Source organism: Microcaecilia unicolor, chromosome 7, assembly GCF_901765095.1.
Source record: "Microcaecilia unicolor chromosome 7, aMicUni1.1, whole genome shotgun sequence".
NCBI classification, from domain to species: domain Eukaryota; kingdom Metazoa; phylum Chordata; class Amphibia; order Gymnophiona; family Siphonopidae; genus Microcaecilia; species Microcaecilia unicolor.
In genome coordinates this window covers 181,937,691-181,958,160 of record NC_044037.1, presented here as the reverse complement: position 1 = coordinate 181,958,160, position 20,470 = coordinate 181,937,691, and the positions used below count along the sequence as shown (strand labels likewise).

The 20,470-nt window shown below is 44.9% G+C and overlaps 1 protein-coding gene across 1 annotated transcript in view; it reads left to right on the top strand.

The window, feature by feature from the left end:
• TSPEAR (thrombospondin type laminin G domain and EAR repeats) overlaps positions 1-19,498 on the top strand; it is a 149,991-nt gene extending 130,493 nt beyond the window's left edge. Inside the window, exons 9-12 of the mRNA XM_030209633.1 lie at positions 6,836-7,065; positions 9,846-10,030; positions 15,738-15,839; positions 19,020-19,498. Coding sequence (XP_030065493.1) covers positions 6,836-7,065; positions 9,846-10,030; positions 15,738-15,839; positions 19,020-19,173 — 671 coding nt within the window. The 3' untranslated portion in view covers positions 19,174-19,498. The remainder of the gene's footprint in view (positions 1-6,835; positions 7,066-9,845; positions 10,031-15,737; positions 15,840-19,019) is intronic.
• The last annotated feature ends 972 nt before the right edge of the window (positions 19,499-20,470 follow it).

Below are 20,470 nucleotides of genomic sequence, written 5' to 3'. Positions count from 1 at the left end.
TACTTTTCTGTATAGAATAGGCTCCATATAGGCACAATTTTGGTACCTAGAAATTGGTGCTCCTTTATAGAATTACCCTCCACTCTTTTCAAAATCTACATTTCCATAGCATCATCAGCAGATGAATCCAGAAACCAGTGGGTTATGTCCACCTACCAGCAGTTGGAGATAGAGAACCAAATTCAATCGAGCTATACCAGCCGGTCAACCCCTAAGCTCTATAGTTTATCTCTATCTCCAACATGTGGTAGACGGACCTGTCCCAGCTCCTGGATATTTTCAGGGCCTATGTAGTCTCCTGGGCTGGTAGCCAGTTGAGACCAGGGGTGACTGTGTGGTCTCTGACCCCCTTTAGAAGCATACTGGCTTGCCTGCCTGTCCCTGCTTCACCCTGTGAAAGTCCCTCTCTCCCTGTGCCTTTGGCTTCTCTCTGCTAACTTCCTCACTTAAAAAAAAATAAAAATAAATAAAAAAGAGAAAAAGGAAACAGAGAGCAATTCAAGCAGTGCTCTGTTCCTGCTCCTTTTGCTGTATGGGAGTTTCCCTCTGCTCAGACAGGCAGTTGTTCTGCAGGCAGCATTCTGAGATTGAGGGACTTTGTCTGGCTGCTCAGCTTGGGGTGAGTGCAGCTCTTTTTGATTCTATCTGTTACCTCCAACTTTACTATCGCGCTGCCTGTGGCTATGGCGGCCGAAAATGTTAAGCGCTGTGCCCATTGTGGGAAGCGCAGGTCGACAGCGGGTATTTGCTTCGCGGGCTGTTCAGACTCAAGCTGAGGAGATGCTGGGGCGTTTTCTTCTGGAGCACAAGTTTCCCATGCGGGGACCGCTCATGAGGGCACCATTTTGGAATCGCCGTCTGTTTCTTCCCCTGGTTCTCTGGTGCTTGCTCAGACTCCTTTGACCCCAAAACACAAGGATTTCGCTGGTGTAGTGGCCGAGGACGTCTCTAGGGGACCTGGTCCTTCTAGAATGATTGCTCCAGTGGAGGGCAGCGTGGCTGATTCAGGGGCAGGCTTTTCTCCTGAATTCATCCTCTTATTGCATTAGGCTTTTTTGCTGAAGCACTCTCTCCCTCCTCCTCCTCCTCCTCCCTCGGCTGGTTTAGGGGGACAGGTAGTGCCTCTAGAGGGTGCAGATGGAGGTCTGATGCCTCTTGGGCTAGATCAGGCTCGCAAGCACAGACGCAGAGATTCTGGCTCAGACACGGGTTCTATTGGACCGCTTTCTGTCACCACCTCTCTTCTTGGATGTTCAGGATCTTCCCTGAGTGCCTCGGGCACAGAGGATTTAGAGGAGGGGGAGATCACCATGGAGGAATCAGATTATCTGTCTGCGGTACGGATTTTTTACAGGGAGGAGCGTTCCTCCCTCATTTCTTCTGCCCTGGAAGTGTTGCACATTGAGGACCCTGAGGCGCCAGTTGCTGCCGCTGTGAATGTGTGCATGGCTAGCACGAGGAGACCGTCCAAGGCCTTCCACCTGCATGATGCCATTCAGGAGATTATCATGGCTCAGTGGTCGGAGCCGGATGCCCCTTTGTGGCTCGCCTTTATCCGGTGTAGCCCAGTCAGGCAGAGAGATTTGAACTGCCCCGTGTCGATTCCTTGGTGACAGCGGTCACCAAGAAAACTATCCTTCCGGTGGAAGGCAGGGTGGCGCTTAAAGACATGCAGGATAGAAGGCTAGAAGCAACGCTGAAGTGAGCATTTGAGGTTTTGACTTTGGCTCTTAAAGCTTCTGTGTGCAGTTCCTACGCGGCTCGGGCTTCCCTTGATTAGTTACAGCTGTTGACGGAGCAGGAGCCCAGGAATTCCTGCCAGATGTAAGTCCTTCCTAAGATGGAGGGGGCTCTAGCATACCTAGTGAACGCATTATATGATTTGGTGAGAGCTTCGGCCAGGAGTTTGGCTTTGGCAGTCATCACTCGTAGGTTGCTATGGCGTCGGCATTGGGCCGCAGACATGGCATCTAAGCAACGTCTGACTAAGTTATCCTTTTGAGGTAAACTTTTTGGAGAGGAGCTGGAAAAGATTGTTAAGGATTTGGGGGATTCCAAATCTCAATGACTTCTGGAAGACAGACCCAAGCCCTCGGCTCTCTTGGGAACCTCTATTCCTCGGTTTAGAGATTCCAGACGATATCGACCAGGTAGGCCTTCTCCAGCCTTCCAGCGGCCTAGGTTTCAGCAATGAAATTCCTTTCGTGCAGACAAAGGAGGAGCTGGGTCCGGAGCTCGGCAGGGAGCATCCTCTCGACCTTCACAATGACGGGGCGCCAGCCCACTCGTTGGACTTAAAAAATGGGGTCGGTTGACTCTATTTTTCCAAGAGTGGACCAAGATTACCTCAGACCAATGGGTTCTCAAAGTCATCAAGGAAGGCTACAAAATAGAATTTGCCACTCAGGTTGGAGATTCTTTCTTGGAGTCCCAGTGCACTACTTCTGTCAAGCGCGAGGCAATTCTAACCTCTGTGCGAGACCTAGTGTGCCGAAGCTCGAAGAATGCACAGGTCGATATTCCATGTTTTTCGTGGTCCCGAAGTAAACAGGGGGGTCGTTCCGACCTGTTCTTGCCCTCCGGAAGGTAAATCACTTCCTGAGAATTCGCCATTTTCGCATGGAAACACTCCGGGTGGCGATTGCGGCAGTGCAGCCCAAGGAGTTCCTGACAGCCTTGGACCTGAGAGAGGCCTATGTGCATATTCCAATTTGGCCGCCCTATCAGAGGTTTCTGATAGGTTCACAGTCTCGAGGCTCCACTTTCAGTTCTGAGCATTGCCTTTTGGATTGGCCACAGCTCCTTGCACATTTTCCAAAGTCATGGTAGTGGTGGCAGACTCTCTTCGGAATGAGGGAATTTGAGTTCATCCCTATCTGGACGACTGGCTCATTCGAGCGGCGTCAGAGTTGGAGAGCCGTCTGGCTACTCAGTGAGTGGTGGAAGTTCTTCAGTCCCTCGGTTGGGTGATCAACTTCTCCAAGTCATCTGCTACCTTCCCAGTCACTGGAATACCTGGGGGTGTGGTTTGACACTGCCCAAGGACTGGTTTTTCTGCCCGAGGGCAGGAGGATCAAGTTGATGTCGTGCCCTCAGGTGTGGAACTATGTGCAGGTACTAGGTTCGATGGCTGCTACAATCGAAGTGGTACCTCTTCAGCTGGCCCTTCTGAGCCATTGGTCTCTAGTTTCGCAGGATTACACTCGATGTCTTCCTTGGTTGTTGAAGGCGCAAGCCAGTATGATTTGGTGGCTCCTACCTGCCCACTTGAAACGGGGGATGCCCTTGGTGTCCCCTCAGTGGGTGGTAGTGGTGACGGATGCCAGCCTTCTCGGTTGGGGGGCTCTCTGTCTCTCGCGGTATGCGCAGAGCAGTTGGTCAACGGAAGAAGTGACCTGGCCCATCAATCAAGTGGAGTTGAGAGCGATTTGGAACGCACTGTTAGCGTTTTGAGACAATCTTCTGGGGACCGCAATCCGAGTGTTCTTGGACAACACGACAGCGATGGCTTACGTCAATCTACAGGGTGGGCTTTGCAGGCCGAAGCAAGCAAAATTCTCTCTTGGACGGAGACTCATCTTCAGCTTCTTTTGGCAGCTTACGTAGCTGGACATCAGGCAGACTCTCAGTCAGCACCTTCTGGATGCGACAGAGTGGGAGTTGTCAGACAGCGCATTTCAATGGATTTGCGATCGTTAGGGTTGGCTGGAGATGGATCTCATGGTGTCTCACCAGAATGCCAAAGTGGCCCGATTCTTCAGCAGGCACAGGGAAATCGGCTCGGCAGGGCTCGATGCTCTACTTCAACCGTGGCCGCTTGCGAGACTGTTGTACGTTTTCCTCCTTGGCCACTCATTGTCCGAGTTCTGCACATGATCAGCAAACACCAGGGGTTGGTGATCCTGGTGACTCTGGATTGGCCTCTGCGACCCTTGTATGCAGATCTGATCCAGTTGTTAGCAAGATCGCCTCTTCATCTGCCTTTAGCACCGGATCTTCTTCATCAGGGGCCAGTTCTGATAGAAGATCCCTCCCACTTTGGTCTTATAGCTTGGCCTTTGAGAGGTCGAGATTGAGGAAAAAGGGCTATTCTGAGAATGTTATAGCTACGTTGCTGCAGGGTTGTAAACGTTCCACCATGACGGCTTACGCTCGAGTATGGCGCACCTTTATGGCTTGGTGCACCCTTCGGAGATGGGAGCCCTCTCGGACTTCAGATTCTCAGATGCTAGATTTTTTGCAGGAAAGCCTCCAGAAGGGTTTGGCTTACAATTCACTAAGAGTGCAGCTGGCGGCTCTTTCTTGTTACTGAGGTTGCCTTGCCGGGAATTCCTTGGCAGCCTATCTGGATGTTGCAAGTTTTCTCTGAGGGGTTCCCATCTTAAGCCCCCCTGTCGGCTTCCGTGTCCGAACTGGAATTTAAATTTGGTGCTCAGAGCACTGCAGCAGGCTCCCTTTGAACCTCTGCATAAGGCATCGGAGAAGGATCTGACGCTTAAGACAGTGTTTTTGGTGGCGCTGGCGTCAGCGCACAGGGTTTCGGAGATTCAGGCGTTTTTGTACCGGGACCCTTTTCTTTGATTTTCGGAAGCTGGGGTTACGTTGAGGACTGTTCCCTCTTTTCTGTCAAATGTGGTGTCAGCTTTTCATGTCAATCAGGAGATTTTCCTTCCTGCCTTTAAGCAGGAGGATTATCCGGTCCATTTTGATTCCCTCAAGCTTCTCGATGTTCAAAGGGTAGTCATGCGATATTTACAGGTGACCAATGATTTTAGACGCTCAGACCATCTTTTTGTTTTGCTAGCGAGTCCTCGGTACGGGGATACGGCATCTAAGCTGTCTATTGTGCAGTGGCTCAGGGAAGCCATTTCTTCGGCTTACATCTAGTGGGTCGATGGCCTCCGGCGGGGCTACACACTCACTCGACTTGAGCTCAGGCTACTTCGTGGGCGGAAACTGGAACCCTCTCTTTGGCAGAGATTTGTCGCGCAGCTACTTGGGCATCGTTGCATTCATTTTCGAAACATTATAGAATAGATGTTTCAGCTCGTAAGGACGCACAATTTGGAGAAACGGTGTTGGCACACGGTGCAGCGGACACCCACCCTACTTAGTGAGTGCTTTGGTACATCCCACTGGTTTCTGGATTCATCTGCTGATGACGCTATGAAAGGTAAAATTATGCCTTACCTGATCATTTTCTTTCCTTTGTCACAGCAGTTGAATCCAGGATCCCACCCTGAATGTTTTTGTTCCGCTGTGCAGATCAGAACTCTCGTTTTAAGAAGAAAGGAGCAGAGGAGTTGAGAAGAATTTTATGAGTGCTCCAGACACTTTCAGGCTCAGTTTCAAAAGAGAAGGACGCCCATCTTTCGACACAAATCGGAAGATGGGCGTCCTTCTCACAGGGTCGCCCAAATCGGTATAATCGAAAGCCGATTTTGGGGGTCCCCAACTGCTTTCCGTCGTGGAATGACCAAAGTTCATGGGCGTATCAGAGGCGTAGCGAAGGTGGGACTTGGGCGTGCCTTACACATGGACGTCCTCGACCCATAATGGGAAAAAAGGGCGTCCCTGATAAGCACTTGGATGAGTTTACCTGGTCGTGTTTTTCTTACAACCAAGGCAGAAAAAGGTGGCCAAAATGACCAGATGACCACAGGAAAGAATCGGGTATAACCTCCCCTTACTCCCCCAGTGATCACTAACCTCCTCCCACCCTCAAAAAACTCTTTAAAAATATTGATTACCAGCCTCTATGCCAGCCTTAAATGTCATACCCAGGTCCATCACAGCAGTTTGCAGGTCTCTGGAGCAGTTTTAGTAGGTACAGTGCACTTCAGGCTGGCGGACCCAGGCCCATCCCCCCACCTGTTACACTTGTGGTGGTAAATGTGAGCCCTCCAAAACCCACCAGAAACCCACTGTACCCACATCTAGGTGCCCCCCTTCAACTGTAAGGGCTATGGTAGTGGTGTACAGTTGTGGGTAGTGGGTTTTGAGGGGAGATTGGGGGGCTCAGCACACAAGGTAAGGGAGCTATGTACCTGGGAGCAATTTATGAAGTCCATTGCAGTGCCCCCTAGGGTGCCCGGTTGGTTTCCTGGCATGTCAGTGGGATCAGTGTACTTTGAAATCTGGCTCCTCCCACGACCGAAGGGCTTGCATTTGGTCGTTTCTGAGATGGGCGTCCTTGGTTTCCATTATCGCCCAAAATTGGAAATGACCAAGTCTAGGGATGACCATCTCTAAAGACGACCAAAATTTCAAGATTTGGGTGTCCCCGACCTTATTATCGAAACAAAAGATGGACGTCCATCTTGTTTTGATAATACTGGTTTCCCCGCTTCTCCATCAGGACGTTTTACGAGGACGTCCTCAACAAAACTTGGGTGTCCCTTTCGATTATGCCCCTCTTTGTGTCTCTCGGAACTGACATATGTTGTTTGCAGTTAACCTGTTAAGTGGCAGTTTGTGCCGCAAACCGCTCATTTGTGGTTCATTCTTGTGAGGAAGTTGGCAATTATGATTGTTATAAAGTTATATTTTCTACAGCTTTGTGATGGAACATATACTAAAGAGCTTAGGGGCTGGCCGGCTGGTATAGCTCCCTTGAGTTTGGTTCTCTATTTCCACCTGTTGGTAGGCAGACACAACCCACTGTTTTCTGGATTCATCTGCTGTGACTAAAGGAAAGAAAATTATCAGGTAAGGCATAATTTTACCATAGGCAAGAAATGTGTTTGCCACCAGTTGGCGAATGCATATTATGCTATGAATAGCAATCTACTTATGTTTGCTGTCCTGCACTTACTTTGTATGTCTTCTTTTCTAGGGGATAATCACAACATAAATAGCATCATTTACAAGTGGAACTCAAGAACTGCACTTTTTGAGATTAACCAGACTATTCCTACCTCAGGGGCTTATGACTGGGAGTTTTTCACCATTGGACCTTATTCATTTCTGGTTGTGGCAAACACCTTTAATGGTACATCCACGAAGATACACTCTCATATCTACATCTGGCTCAGCGGAATGTTCCGACTCTTCCAGTCAATTCTGGTAAGAAAGCTGTCTGTACCAGTCTATGAATAGTTTTGATCTTATTTGTAGATGTGGTGTACTTAGATTTTAGCAAAGCCTTTGACACAGTTTTGCATAGATAACCTGAGTGCCCTTGGTATGGACCCTAAAGTGACCGACTAGGTTAGGAACTGGGTGGGTAGAAGGCAACAAAAGATAGTGGTGGTGAATCACAAGGATTGGTTCTTAGCCCAATTCTTTCTTAACATTTTTGTAAGTGATATAGCAGAAGGGCTATCTGGTAAGGTTTGCCTCTTTCTGGATGATACCAAAATCAGTAATAGGGTGTGCATAACATGATGAGGGACCTAGCAAAGCTTGAATAATGGTCCAGAATTTGGCAGCTAAGATTTAGTGCTAAAAATGCCTGGTCGTGCATTTGGGCTACAAAAACCTGAGGGACCAGTATAGTTTAAGGGGTGAAACACTACTATGCACGAAAGAGGAATGGAACTTGGGTGTGATTGTATGTGGTGATGTTAAGGTGGCCAAATAGGTAGAAAAGGTGATGGTAAAAGCCAGAAGGATGCTTGGGTGCATAGGGAGAGGAATGGCCAGCAGGAAAAAGGAGGTGTTAATGCCTCTGTATAAGTCCCTACACTATACAGTGTATAGTTATAGAGTTTGCGCCTTCAAAAAGATAAAATGGTAGAGTCGGTCTGAGGGCAGCTGCTAAAACATAAAGCATATGGGGATAGGCTTAAAGAACTGATCCTTCGAAGCTGAGCAAAAGTCCTCCACCTACAGTACTGCCAGTAAGGGTTGCAGTTTCACTACCATATTTTCAATAGTGAAGAACACGCAAGTTCTGGAAGACTCCAAGGAACTTGCCTGTCCCTAGCAATTGAAAACACAGTATTGAAGCACCAACCCCCCCCCCCCCCCCCAGCAGCGATGCAGTTGAAGGACTCCCATTCAGCTAAGAGGGAACAGTGACTTAAAGATCTCCATGTATATATACTTTTTAAGAAAGGTGGGAGAAGGGAGATATGATAGAGATGTTTAAATACCTCTGTGACATAAATGCACAGGAAATGAGTCTCTTTCAGTTGGAAGCAAGCTCTGGAATGAAGGGGCATAGGATGAAGGTGAAAGGGGACAGACTGAGGAGTAACCTAAGGAAATACTTTTTCCTGGAAATAGTGGTGAATACATGGAATGGCCTCCCAGTGGAAGTGGTTGAGATGAAGACTGTACCTGTATCTGAATTAAGGAAAGATTGGGACAAGTACATAGGATTGCAAAGAGAGAAGAAGGGATAGTAGTTTGGTATGGATGGGCAGACTGGATAGGCTCACTATTGTAAAATAGGGTGCCCTTTTGCCATCTTAAATTGGTAGGGATGTGCATAGCCAAAAATAATTGTTAGCTTTTATTTTTTTTTTTGCTGATTTTCAGGTGATTTCTTTTGTTTGTTTCACACGTTTGTTTTAATAGTGATTTTTCACATGCACTATAGCACTTTAATATGCACTAATTGAAAACGCATGCTTATTTCTAGGTAACATCACTTTAACATGCACTGATTTGTTTTAAGACACAGGGGGGCCTTCTACTAAAATGCATCATTTTGAGCTTAATGCACTATAATGCAGACTTATAACATGCAGCAAGCCCAAAACTAACACTGCAATAGTGTTCCCACTATTTTTTATTACACGTCGTATGTTAACACTTGGATTAATGTGAATCTCCTTATATGAAAGGAGGTCCCCTAGAGGCCATCAGAACCATTTTGGATGGTACCACCAACCCGGGGGGTAGGAAGGGGTCGCTTCCACCTGGGACCCCACTGATACCAATGCAGACCCTCAAGTAAGTCCTAGAGGAGGGAGGCAGGGTTTGAGGAAGGAGGCAGGCTGGTTGTGCTGACTCCCTATTTGTTTGGTAGGGAGATAACCCTATCATGTGCAGGGGGTCAGGCTGGTGTCAGTGGAGGGTTCAGATGATGTTGAGAGACTCAGGCTGGTGTCAGGAGAGGGTTCAGGTGATGTCAGGGAGAGTTGGACTGATGTCTGGCGAGGTTTCAGGAGATGCATGGTGTCAGTGGAAGGTTCTGGTGATGCGCCAGTGCACCAGCAAAGTTGTAGTTACCACCTCCTCATGAGGTGGTGGTAAGTTTGACTATACTATCAGCAGTTGGGATAGCTAGAGCACAGTAAAGACCTATGCACTAGCTGTCACAGCTTTGCATTGTGCCTATTTTATAAAGACACCTAAGTACCTATGTTGTCTTTATAAGGTAGTCTTAAAATAGGTGTGTTTTGGGGAGTCTCACAGAGACATCCTGTAGTACAAGAAAAATGATTGGGGGATCATTTTCTGATTCCAAAATGAGTGTTTATCTCATATTGAGAAGAATGCAACTGAGTCTGTGTACTGTCCCGAAAGACCATGAGAATCTAGGGAGCCAGATCTTTGAGTCACTTGTTTTGTTAGCTATTTAGTATTTTTTAAATAAAATTTGGAAGTAAGATAGTAAGATTTGTGGTAGGTTGGGTTTTATAGGCTGGATATTGAATTATATATGGGAATTTATATGGCTATCTACCCAAGTAGGTAGAGGCCAATGAAGACATGACTTGTATAAGGAGTAATATAGTACAAATGGTAAGGTTTCTGTTGCTGTCAACCAGGATATAGCCTCGGCAGTATGGACTTTTATTACTATGCTCCTATATTTTATACTGTACTGCTTTTCATCTTCAAGGCCCACATTCATGCTTGCAATCATATTATTTCTTCTTCATGTGGTCTAGACGTTTGGGGCTGCTGACTGGGAAGTGTTCCAGATTGGGGACCGAATTTTCCTTGCTGTTGCCAACAGTCACAGTTACGATCCCGAGACTTTACTGCTCAACTCCTATGCTATCAATTCAACCATCTATGAACTGAATATCACAGCCCAGATGTTTGTCAAGTTCCAGGATGTCCTCACCTTCAGGTACCATTCACAACTTTTTGTTGTCAACAAGCAGGTGCTGTGTTCTATGGTGTTTCTATAAAGAATTCAGAATTTACTTTTACTGACAATGTTCTGTTAATCCTAAATATAAAGGAAAGGGTCATACAACAGAACTCTTTGTTTTACTTTTGTCTCCTAATTCACTCAGGGGCCCTTATAGCAAGCTAAGGTAAAAGGGGCCCTGTGCTAACAGCTGTGACTGTTTTTGCCATGCACCAAGGCACTTTTTACCATAGTGGGTAAAAAGCCTGAAAAAAGAAATGGCCACGAGGCAACCCTTTAGTAAAAGGGCCCCTCAAATTGACATGGAATGGGGAAAAAGCTCTAGTGAATCAGGGCCTTAGTTTAGAACTTTTATTCTTTTGTCATTTTCTCCATTCCTGAAGTGGAATAAGGAGGAAGGGTTAGGATGACTATTTCAGTTGGAGAATTGATCATTAGGTATATAGATAGCTGGGTGTCTGGTGGGTGTGAGGTTTACTTGGTCATTTGCCTGCCTGGTGCAAGGGTGATGAACATCACACCTGTCCTGAATAAGATTTTTAGACTGTGCTGGGGATGATCCGGTTATCTTGGCACCTATTGAGCTAGTGTAGATGAAAACCTGTTTGTTGAGGATGCAAAGTATTAACATTGGATTATATTTGGATAAACAGACCACTTTCTCAGCCACATTAGAAAGAAATGGCAAATTATAAATTGATTGATAATATGATGTCTTGGTAGCATCTGACTGTAAACCATAAGATGAGGGTGAATAATCAACTGCCTCCATTCTAAAGTAAAAGTTCCCTTCTCCAAGATTAGTCACCAGAGAATGTAGATAACGGAAAAAGATTCAAAAACTGTTTTAACAAATTGGCAGGAACAGGGTCATTAAGATAAGTAGAAGACACCAGTGACAGAGCTACCCAGGAGAGACAAGTTATGAAAAGTACTCTGTTTGAGCATTGAGTTGACAGGAATGTCAGAGTATGAGCAAGATATTCTCAACGCAGTAGATGCTGTGTGAGTATCGACCTCAGAAGCACATAAAGCACAGGCAATAGATGATAAGGGAACTAAAGGAGTAGTAGACTAGTAGACACACTTGGAACGGTAGAGGAATGATCTTGTATTTTATATATAAATGCCCGTGATAACTGGTCTGCTGACATGGCTGGGGTTGAAGAAAGGGAACTGAGTGTCTCCTCTGTTCAACTAACTAGTTTATACAGTCTACCATGCATAGTGTTTCTCTCACATAATGTGGAGAAATACTCTATTTTTTCAGTAACATACCATATAGTAATGCTAAACTAGATGATGTTTGAAGTTTATAACATTTCTGCTCATGATGACAGTTGGCTTCGCCGAACACAGAGCCCATTATGATACCTTGGAAAAGAGTATCTTGAATGCACCATATAAGTTTGAAGTAAAGCAACATCCTCATACAGTAAATAGTTTTCAAAAGTATCATCCCATGAAGTAGCCTGAGCAGACAGAGAAAAAGAAATGACATTATCAGAGAACTTATTCAACTATTCTCATAAAACTCAAGTGAAATATGCTTCTTTGGCCCCACTGGTCATCTCAGGAGGGAAGGGGCTAGCAGGAGCAGCAGTTCTTCTTTGACCCTGGGATGGCAGAGCTCTTCAGCCCCAAAGGCTGTGTCAGAAGGATGGGATGTTGGCTCCTCTTCAGCTACATTGTGAGGGAGGTTTGTCACCCATAATGAATAGTACCCTGTACATCTATACAGGTCAGTTATCCCTATATGGAAGACAAACAATTGTGTAAAAATGTTGACCAACAGTTTGACGTTTCTGCCTCCTTCTAATTAGCTCTCCAGCTCACCAAATACTCCACTCAAAAATCAACAAAATGATTATTATACATGGGCTTGTTCTGGAGCAACAAGGCTCTCTTACTCAGGGATCTGCTAGAATCTTCAGATCTAGGCTTTCTGTTTATCTCAGAAACATGGCTCACAGAAGTTGATAATCCGATACTGCTCCACATCTACCCACCCGGTTATGGTATTCTTCATTCTCAAGACAAGGTAAAAAAGGAGGCGGACTTGCTCTTATCTTTAAGAGTTTTTTCCATGTGTCTTTAGTTAGTTTTGGGATTTTCCCTGAACTGGAATACATGCTGTACAAATTCTGCAATGATTCAAAAGAAACAAATCAAATCACCCTTCTCCTCATTTACCGTCCTCCGGGAGCTTGGTCCAATACAAAACTTCTACTTGAAGAGATTACTTTCTCTGCCATGTCATAATCTTCAAGGATTATTTTCCTGGGAGACTTAAACCTACACTTGGAAAATAATGCCGACACCAATGTCCACAACTTAAAATCATTCCTGAAGGACTGCAAACTAACTACATTAGTTGAGGGTGCAACTCATGAAAAAGGCCATATGTTAGACTTCATGACTTCCTATCCTAATATCTTGATTAGTTCATTCAAATGGAAGCCAGTACCATGGGCTGACCACTTCCAATTGGATTTCAGCATTGATAGTTATATGTCAAGCTTAACCAGACAAGTCATCCAAACTTATCTCCACCAGAGGTAAAATCAATAAAGCTATTTTCTGGTCTGAGCTAACAGATTCCCTCACTACTACATCTTCTATAAATGGTTCAATCAAATCCTGCTGGGACACCAAGGTGAAAGCCATACTAGATAAAATTGCTCCATTTACCACTTAAAAAGGTCAAAACATCCAGAAATTTGCCATGTTACAGAAGAACTATCCATCCTAAAAAAGGAATGTTGACACCTTGAAAAACAATGGAGAAAGAATAAAGATACTACTGATAAATCCAAATGGAAGTTAGCCAGTACTATAGCAGCCTAATAGATCAAGATGATCTTGACAACAAAAAATGCTTCTTCTTAGTTAAAACTCTAGCTTCCACTAATAAGGATGAACATTCACAGAAAACATGTCCCACTGCCCAAGACCTAGCTGATCATTTCACCAATAAGATCCTCCAAATTAGGTCTGAACTATCTAAAGCTACACCAACAGAGGAAAATTGTCCAACCCGTAGCACAACCTTAATCGCCGGAGATCCTACAACCCAAGGACTCAAAACTTGAATGCATAGATGCACAGTGCAACACATGAATGGCATACATAGGGTTTTTCATTAATTTTAGTGGTTTTAACACATTTGAAAACAATGTTTTTCAATTAGTTTTGGCTAAATTCATTGACTGGAATCAATTTTTGAGTACAAATATTTATTCCCCTTTCCTTTTCAGTACGTCCAGCTATCCAGCAGTGCAAAAAACCCTCTTTTTTTGGGCTGGTTTTAGAGAGGCAGGTCTTAATTTCTCTCTTAGGGGTCATTTTACTAATGTGCACTAACAGATTTAGCATGCGCTAAATGATAAGACATCCAGGACCCCGTTTACTAAGCCGCGCTAAAGGCGTGTTAGTGCTTTTAGCGCATGCTAACCATTAGTGTGCGCTAACTGTGTAGGTGCCCACAATATTCCTATGGGTGCCTACACAGTTAGCACACACTAATTTTGTGCACGCGCTAAAAATGCTAGCGCACCTTAGTAAACAGAGCCCCCATAGTATTACAATGGGCTTCTTATAATTTAGTACATGCTAATCATTAGTGCACCTAAGTAAAATGACCCCTTAATGACTGTATTTTAAAAAAATTTACGATATTTTTAGGGCTAGTTATTAGGTTGTTTTTTTTATTAACTTTATAAACTTCTGGGACATGCGACCTTTGGGACATAAATAGACTGGTTTGTCACCTAAGTTTAGTATTGTCTGTAACACTCATTGTTTGAGGAAGAGAGAGACTGGTTAAGTCTGCTGATGAATTCTATTTCAAGAATTATTGGTTTGCTCTCATTTGCAATAACTGATAAACTATGTGTATTTTTTCGTCTTTATCTTAGTGGAGAATCCATTTTCAGACACCATTTTGGGTATCTCCTTTTTTTTTTTTGTTTAACACTCTTTTGGGGATTTTAATTGTGCCTTTAAGCCATTTATTCCTTTTAAAGTTTGTCTCCATATATGTATTGTTCATATGTTTTAGTGACTGACAAATGGTGGTTCTATGTTTTAGAGTCAATCTTTTAATGGGCACATTTATATAATTATGTATTAGATTATTTGTTGATTTGAGATTATTGTGCCAGTTTTATTTATTTATATGGTGCCTTGTACATTGTTTTTATTTATAAGGTATTATGGAGTCCTTTTACAAAGGTGTGCTAGCATTTTTATTGCGTATGTTAAATATGCGTGTGCTAAACGCTAGAGATGCCCATATATTCCTATGGATGTCTCTAGCGTTTAGTGCACACTAATGATTAGTGCACGCTAAAAATGCTAGCATGCCTTTGTAAAAGGACCCCTATGAGTTTACTAACAATTTTATTTGTTCTGACAGTTGTGAGAGTGCAGGTGAAAGGGGATCCGGGAAGGCACGAAGAAAGGGGGTACAGGGAGCCGGGGAATCCCAACGGGGCAGATTTCATGTGCACAACACCCACATTCAGAAAGCTAGGCTACCAGAGGCAGAGAGGTTGGCTGGGTTAAGGAAGAAGGGGAGGAACTACCAGTCCCAGAATCCTTCTCTTCCCCACCTGGCTGTGCAAGAGTTAGGGGAGGAGATAGAAGATTGGGAAATGGTCTCTGAGGAAGGTGATGAGGGCCAGCTGGAGAGATTGGGGGCGGGGGAAGTTGAAGAGGAGGATAAAATGTAGATTACTGAAGGACTAGGGGAGGAACAGATGGAGATTGGAGCCCTGGCTCAAACCCGAAAAGCTGCTGTAATAGGGTGGCTAGCTGTACCTTGGAGAGCCTGGTGGAAGACCAGAGGAGAGAGGCTGAGGCACTGGGGGAAATCTCTACTAAAGAGGAAACAGGTGCAGCCTGTGGGAGAGAAAGAGAGCTGGGCACAATTGAAACCCCAGCCTGAACCAGGTGGGAATAAAGCTGTGTAACCATGCTGTAAGAAGGTGCAAGAAAGACTGTGTAAACTGTTTCATACTAAAAAGGTCTGGGCTGCAACCTACCAAGCTATTTGGTTTTTCCCTCTGATACTGTACTGTTCCCTAAGTGAAGTAATCTGAGCTAAAGTGAAGTGAAGTTATATGGACTGTTTTTGAACCTGAGTTTGAAGTTATATGGACTGTTTTTGAACCTGAACTTGACTGTGCTGAACCTGAATTGTGCTCTGGGCTGCTAGCCTAAACAACCTGGAGTGAAGGGTGTTTTGTTGATTTGAAGCAAGAAAATAAAAGCTCTTACTTATAAACATTGGGCTTTGAATGTGCCTCTGTGAAAGGAACGGAGGGAGGAGGAAGTCCTGGGAGTTCACAGGGCCTGGAGCCAAGGCTCAGAGGAGCCAGATTGCTGTGGAGTGAAGGCAACAGTTGTGTGGAGGAAGAGGCAGCTAAGCAGGGTTGAGCCTGGCTGGGTCCTGGATGGGTGACCCAGCTACACAGTTCTAATTGTCCCTGATGCAGCCCTAGTGGAGGGGCCATGTTTAGTCCTTCTAGTTGTCTAATAAATTCATTTACAGTCCACTTCCATCTGATCTACTATATTGCTTCTGAATAGTTGAATCTGGTATCTATGTACGATATTATTCCCTTTGCTGCTTTTACTGGCTTTGCTAATCAACCCTCTGTGTCCTTTACTTTCCTTGCAGTGCTGTGGACTGGGAGTTTTTTTCAGTGGGTGAAGACAGTTTCCTGGTTGTGGCAAACTCCTTTGATGGTGTCTCCTTTGCTGTAAATAGTGTTGTATATAGGTGAGACAACAAGCCACTCATTGCCTTTTAGCAGGGCTGGTACATAGGGGCATCACCGACTCAGTGGCATTCCTTGGTCGTTTGCCACCCGGGGCGTATTGCCACTGTGCACCCCTCCCCCGGGTGCAGCGCCCCCACGGGTGTAGCACAACAACCCCCGGGTGCAGCGTCCCCCATGGCGCATCACCCCCGGGGGTGCATTCTTCTTACCTGCTGGGGTGCTGGGAACAGCTGCACGGCTGTCAGCTCCGCCAGTTCCCTGCTCCCTCTGCCACGGAACAGGAAGTAACAGCAGAGGGAGCAGGGAACCGGTGGAGCTGACAGCTGTGTGGCTGCTCCCTGCACCCCTCCTGCAGCGTGCACCTGGGGCAGACCGCCCCCACCGTCCTGCCCTCGGTACGCCATTGCACTGACTGAGACACAGGAAAATGAGAAAAGACTAATGTTGGGAAGAGAATTAGTATGTTCAAAGAGTACAATTTTTGATTAAAGAATCATGTGAACAATTGCTGCTGTTTGCCTTATTTGCACTGTAGGGCTTGATGCAAAATATTTCACATGGACAAGGGGAGAGTAGTAGAGTTACATGAACTTGATGCATACTTTAGCAAAAAATGCTGCAGGATTATGCTGCTGTGCTTCTACGAAAGTGCAAAAAGTAACATAGAGGGCACTTCGCTTCTGAAAAACTGTTCCACTTGGTGTCTGCTGTTACAAATCTGCGAGTTTCTGTATGGTGAGCTATGGCTGGTGTTGATGGCAGTGATAAGAGCCAAAACTAGGAACTAGTGAGTATGTTTCAGTAGCAGAGAATGGAGGGAAGTGAACCTGAATTTGGATTTAGCCCACAGTTTTCTCAGCAGTTCAATGTGAGTACATTCAGTCACATTAGTTATCTCCAGAGGGTTTGCAATCTAAGGGGTCCTTTTACAAAGGCGTGCTAGTAGTTTTAGTGCGCACTAATGATTGGTAAGCGCTAAACACTAGAGACGCCCATAGAAATATATGGGTGTCTCTAACATTTAGCACATGCTTATTTTTAGCGCACGCTAAAAATGCTAATGCGCCTTTGTAAAAGGACCCCTAAGTTGCTATCTGAGGCAATAGAGGATTATGGGATGGAAAAAGGGAGAGGTAGGTGATACAAAAAGTGAATTAGATCAAAGGGAATGGGTCCCAACCAGAAACAGAGAAATACACCAGTATGGTAAAAAATCAGCTTTATTAATAAACCTTTTTGTATAAAAACAGATGTGGCTACATTTTGCAAACTTCTGAGCTGAAATTGAAAGCATCTAAGTCATGAGCAATGTCATTTGCTGATTTCACTCAGCATTTTAAATGACACTGCTCGTGACTTAGAAGCTGTCAATTCAGCAGTTTTAATTCCATTTTATACACTAATTTGTCATTCTCCTGATGTAGGCATTTGCTGAAATATGGCCGTGTCGGGTTTTTATACAAGAGGTTTTATCAGTAAAGCTGATTTTACCATACTGATGTACTTCTCTGTTTCCGGTTGGGACCCACTTCCTTTGATCCACTTCACCAAGGGTTCCTTTTACTAAGCTACGGTAAAAGGGGGCCTGCGCTAGTGTCAGCACATGTTCTTGATGTGCACTGAGGCCTCATTTTACCACAGCAAGTAAAACGATGTCTTTTTCTGAGAGCAAGAAATGGCCATGCAGCAGGGGTGTAGCCAGACTTCGGCGGGAGGGGGGTCCAGAGCCCGAGGTGAGGGGGCACATTTTAGCCCCCCCCCAGTGCCGCAACCCCTCCCCCCGCCATTGCTGAACCCCCCCGGCCACCGACTTTGACCCCCCTGCCATTGCCGAACCCCCCCACCACCAACTTTGACCCCCCCTGCTGATGACCCTCTCAACCCCCCCTCCCGCTGCCAACGTGGTGCTGCCCGATTACTGCCAGGTAAACAATGGCGCTACAAAAACAGAAATGGCGTGTGCAGGGGGTGAGAACTACCACCAGGCTCCTGTGGTAGCCCAGCGATAGTTCCAGAATAGCGAGCGGTAAGCCCGCATTGAGCTTACCGGTACTTAGTAAAAGGGACCCAAATAGAGGATTATTGGCCAGATTCAGTAAATGGTGCTGAAAGGCAGGTGTCGCTGTGATCTGTGCTGAGATAGTATTCTGTAAAGAGCTCGCTACGCAAAGCACCCTTTACAGAATAGTGCATAGTGCGCTTTCTGCACTTAACTTTAGGGCTCTTTTACTAAGGCGCCCACACGCGTCCAACGTGCATCAGATTGGAACTAGTGCCTGGCTACCGCATGCCCTGAGTGGTAGTTCCATTTTTGACACACATCTAAAACACACGGTAGAAAATATTTTCTATTTTCTACTGCGTGGTGCTTACCCGGTGTTAATCGGCAGTTTACACGTGCTGACAAATACTGCCCGGTTAATGCGTGAGACCTTATCACTAAGTCAGTGGGTGGCTGTAAGGTCTCAGGCCAAAAATGGATGCACACTGGTTTTAATTTTGTCGCATGTCCATTTTCGGCCACAAAAAAAGGCATTGATATCCGGGTACAGCCCAGCTCTGAATGTCCACATATAAAAAGCACACAATGGATGGCATGCACAAAACATTAACTTCCACGGCTGAATATTACATGTAAGTACATAAGTGTTGCCATACTGGGACAGACCAAAGGTACATCAAGCCCAGTATCTCGTCTCCAACAGTGGCCAATCCAGGTCACAAGTACCTGGCAAGATCCCAAAACAGTACAATACATTTTATGCTGCTTGTCCCAGATTTTCCCAAGTCCACTTTAATAATGGCTTATGGGCTTTTCTTTTAGGAAGCTATTCAAACCTTTTTTTAAACCCCGCTAAGCTAACTGCTTTTACCACATTCTCTGGCAACAAAGTTCTGAGTTTCATTACACACTGAGTGAAGAAATATTTTCTCTGATTAATTTTAAATTTACTGGTTAGATTGTAAGCCCTCTAGGGTGGGTAAATACCTACTGTACCTGAATGTAGCTTGCCTTGAATTACCAATGAAAAGGCATGAGCTAAACTCATATAACTAAATAATACCTTTACATCCATGCGAAAAATCTTAATACATTTGGTGCTGAAATCATCGTGCTGAATATCTGAGGGAGGAGCATTGTGGTCATTGTTACTGACTCATACTCATTTACATTACAGGTGGCAAGGATATGAAGGCTTTGTAGCAGTTCACCATCTCCCAACATTTGGTTGTAGAGACTGGGAAGCTTTTAATACTACAACAGGCTCTTACCTCATCTATTCAAGTGCAAAGGAGCCCATATCCAAGGTGCTGAAACTTAAAACCTATTGACATAAATTCAAAAAGGGGATCAATGCCAGAAGTGACCTGTGGTGAAGTTATAATAAAACTTTTCAGAGTATTTTTTCCAACTATCCCAGAGCTCTCCACAGAATGGAGGAGACAGAGTACAGACTATGAATGGGACACAAAGAAATGTTGCAGCACCCAGTATGAGAAACTCTGCAAAAGATAAGAATATTGAAATTGGTTTCGCACACTTTCAAGATGAAATACTTAACTGATAACTTCTGCATGCTGCAAATGGTTGTTTTTGAAATAATGTCACCTCATAAGAAGACATATCTGTTACTGAAGGTGTTTTGCTCTGTGGCTGTTCTGTCAGGGGTCAGAAGCTGGGCAGTACAGGGAATCCTAATTTCACCAATTCTAACTATTGTTCATATGCTTTCCATTAAAAGCAAAGGGCTTGCAATGCCTCAGTGGGTCTGTGCTACATGATTGGCTCATAAATGATTTTCAGGCAGTGCTTGCTTTTATTGGACATGCCTCCCAGTTTCATGTGCCAGTGTTTCTTGGTATAGTTCATGTTTATGGTCCTCCTTTTGTTGTCAGTTGCTTGAAGCTGGTGACATTACTGGATGTTCACTTTGCTTTTCCTTGCTCATATTCCCGGGCAGGCACAGAACCTTTGGCCCGCCACACACTTTATTCGTGATCTGAATTTTCTTTGTCATGTACACTAGATTGTACTATCATTTAGAGCTCCATCAGAAATTCAAGGATCTGCTTTCATAGGTTTTTTTTTTTCTGTTCCAACCAACAAGACCATGATGAAAGCCAATGGCTCAGCAGGAATTTTTTAATTCACTTTACAGGGAAGAATGGAAATTTTCTCTGTCTGTCTATAACTGGCTCAATGTAAAAGAGGGAACAAGTTTAGTAGTCGTGTTGGCCCTGGACAAAACTAGGCCCCCTTTTACCAAGCTGCGGCAAAAAGGGCCAGAGTTGGCGTCGGCGCATGTTTTACATGCGCGCTGAGGCCCCCCTTTACCGCAGCTGGTAAAAGGGCCGGTCTTGCTTTCCTTCAGGAAATGGCTGGTCAGCAAGTAACACACTCAATATTCAGGCAGTATATAATTATTAAAGCTGGAACCCTAGAGTGACACAAATATAAATTCTTGATATCCAGTCAGCATTCAATTGATATTTAAATAGGAATTCTTAATATAGAAGATTCTTTTTACAGCTTTAACTTTTCAACTCACATCTTAGATTTTCCCCAAGAACCTCAGTGATGTTAATCGCCAACCATTTCAAAGTTTAGCGATATGTCAAACAAGTACAT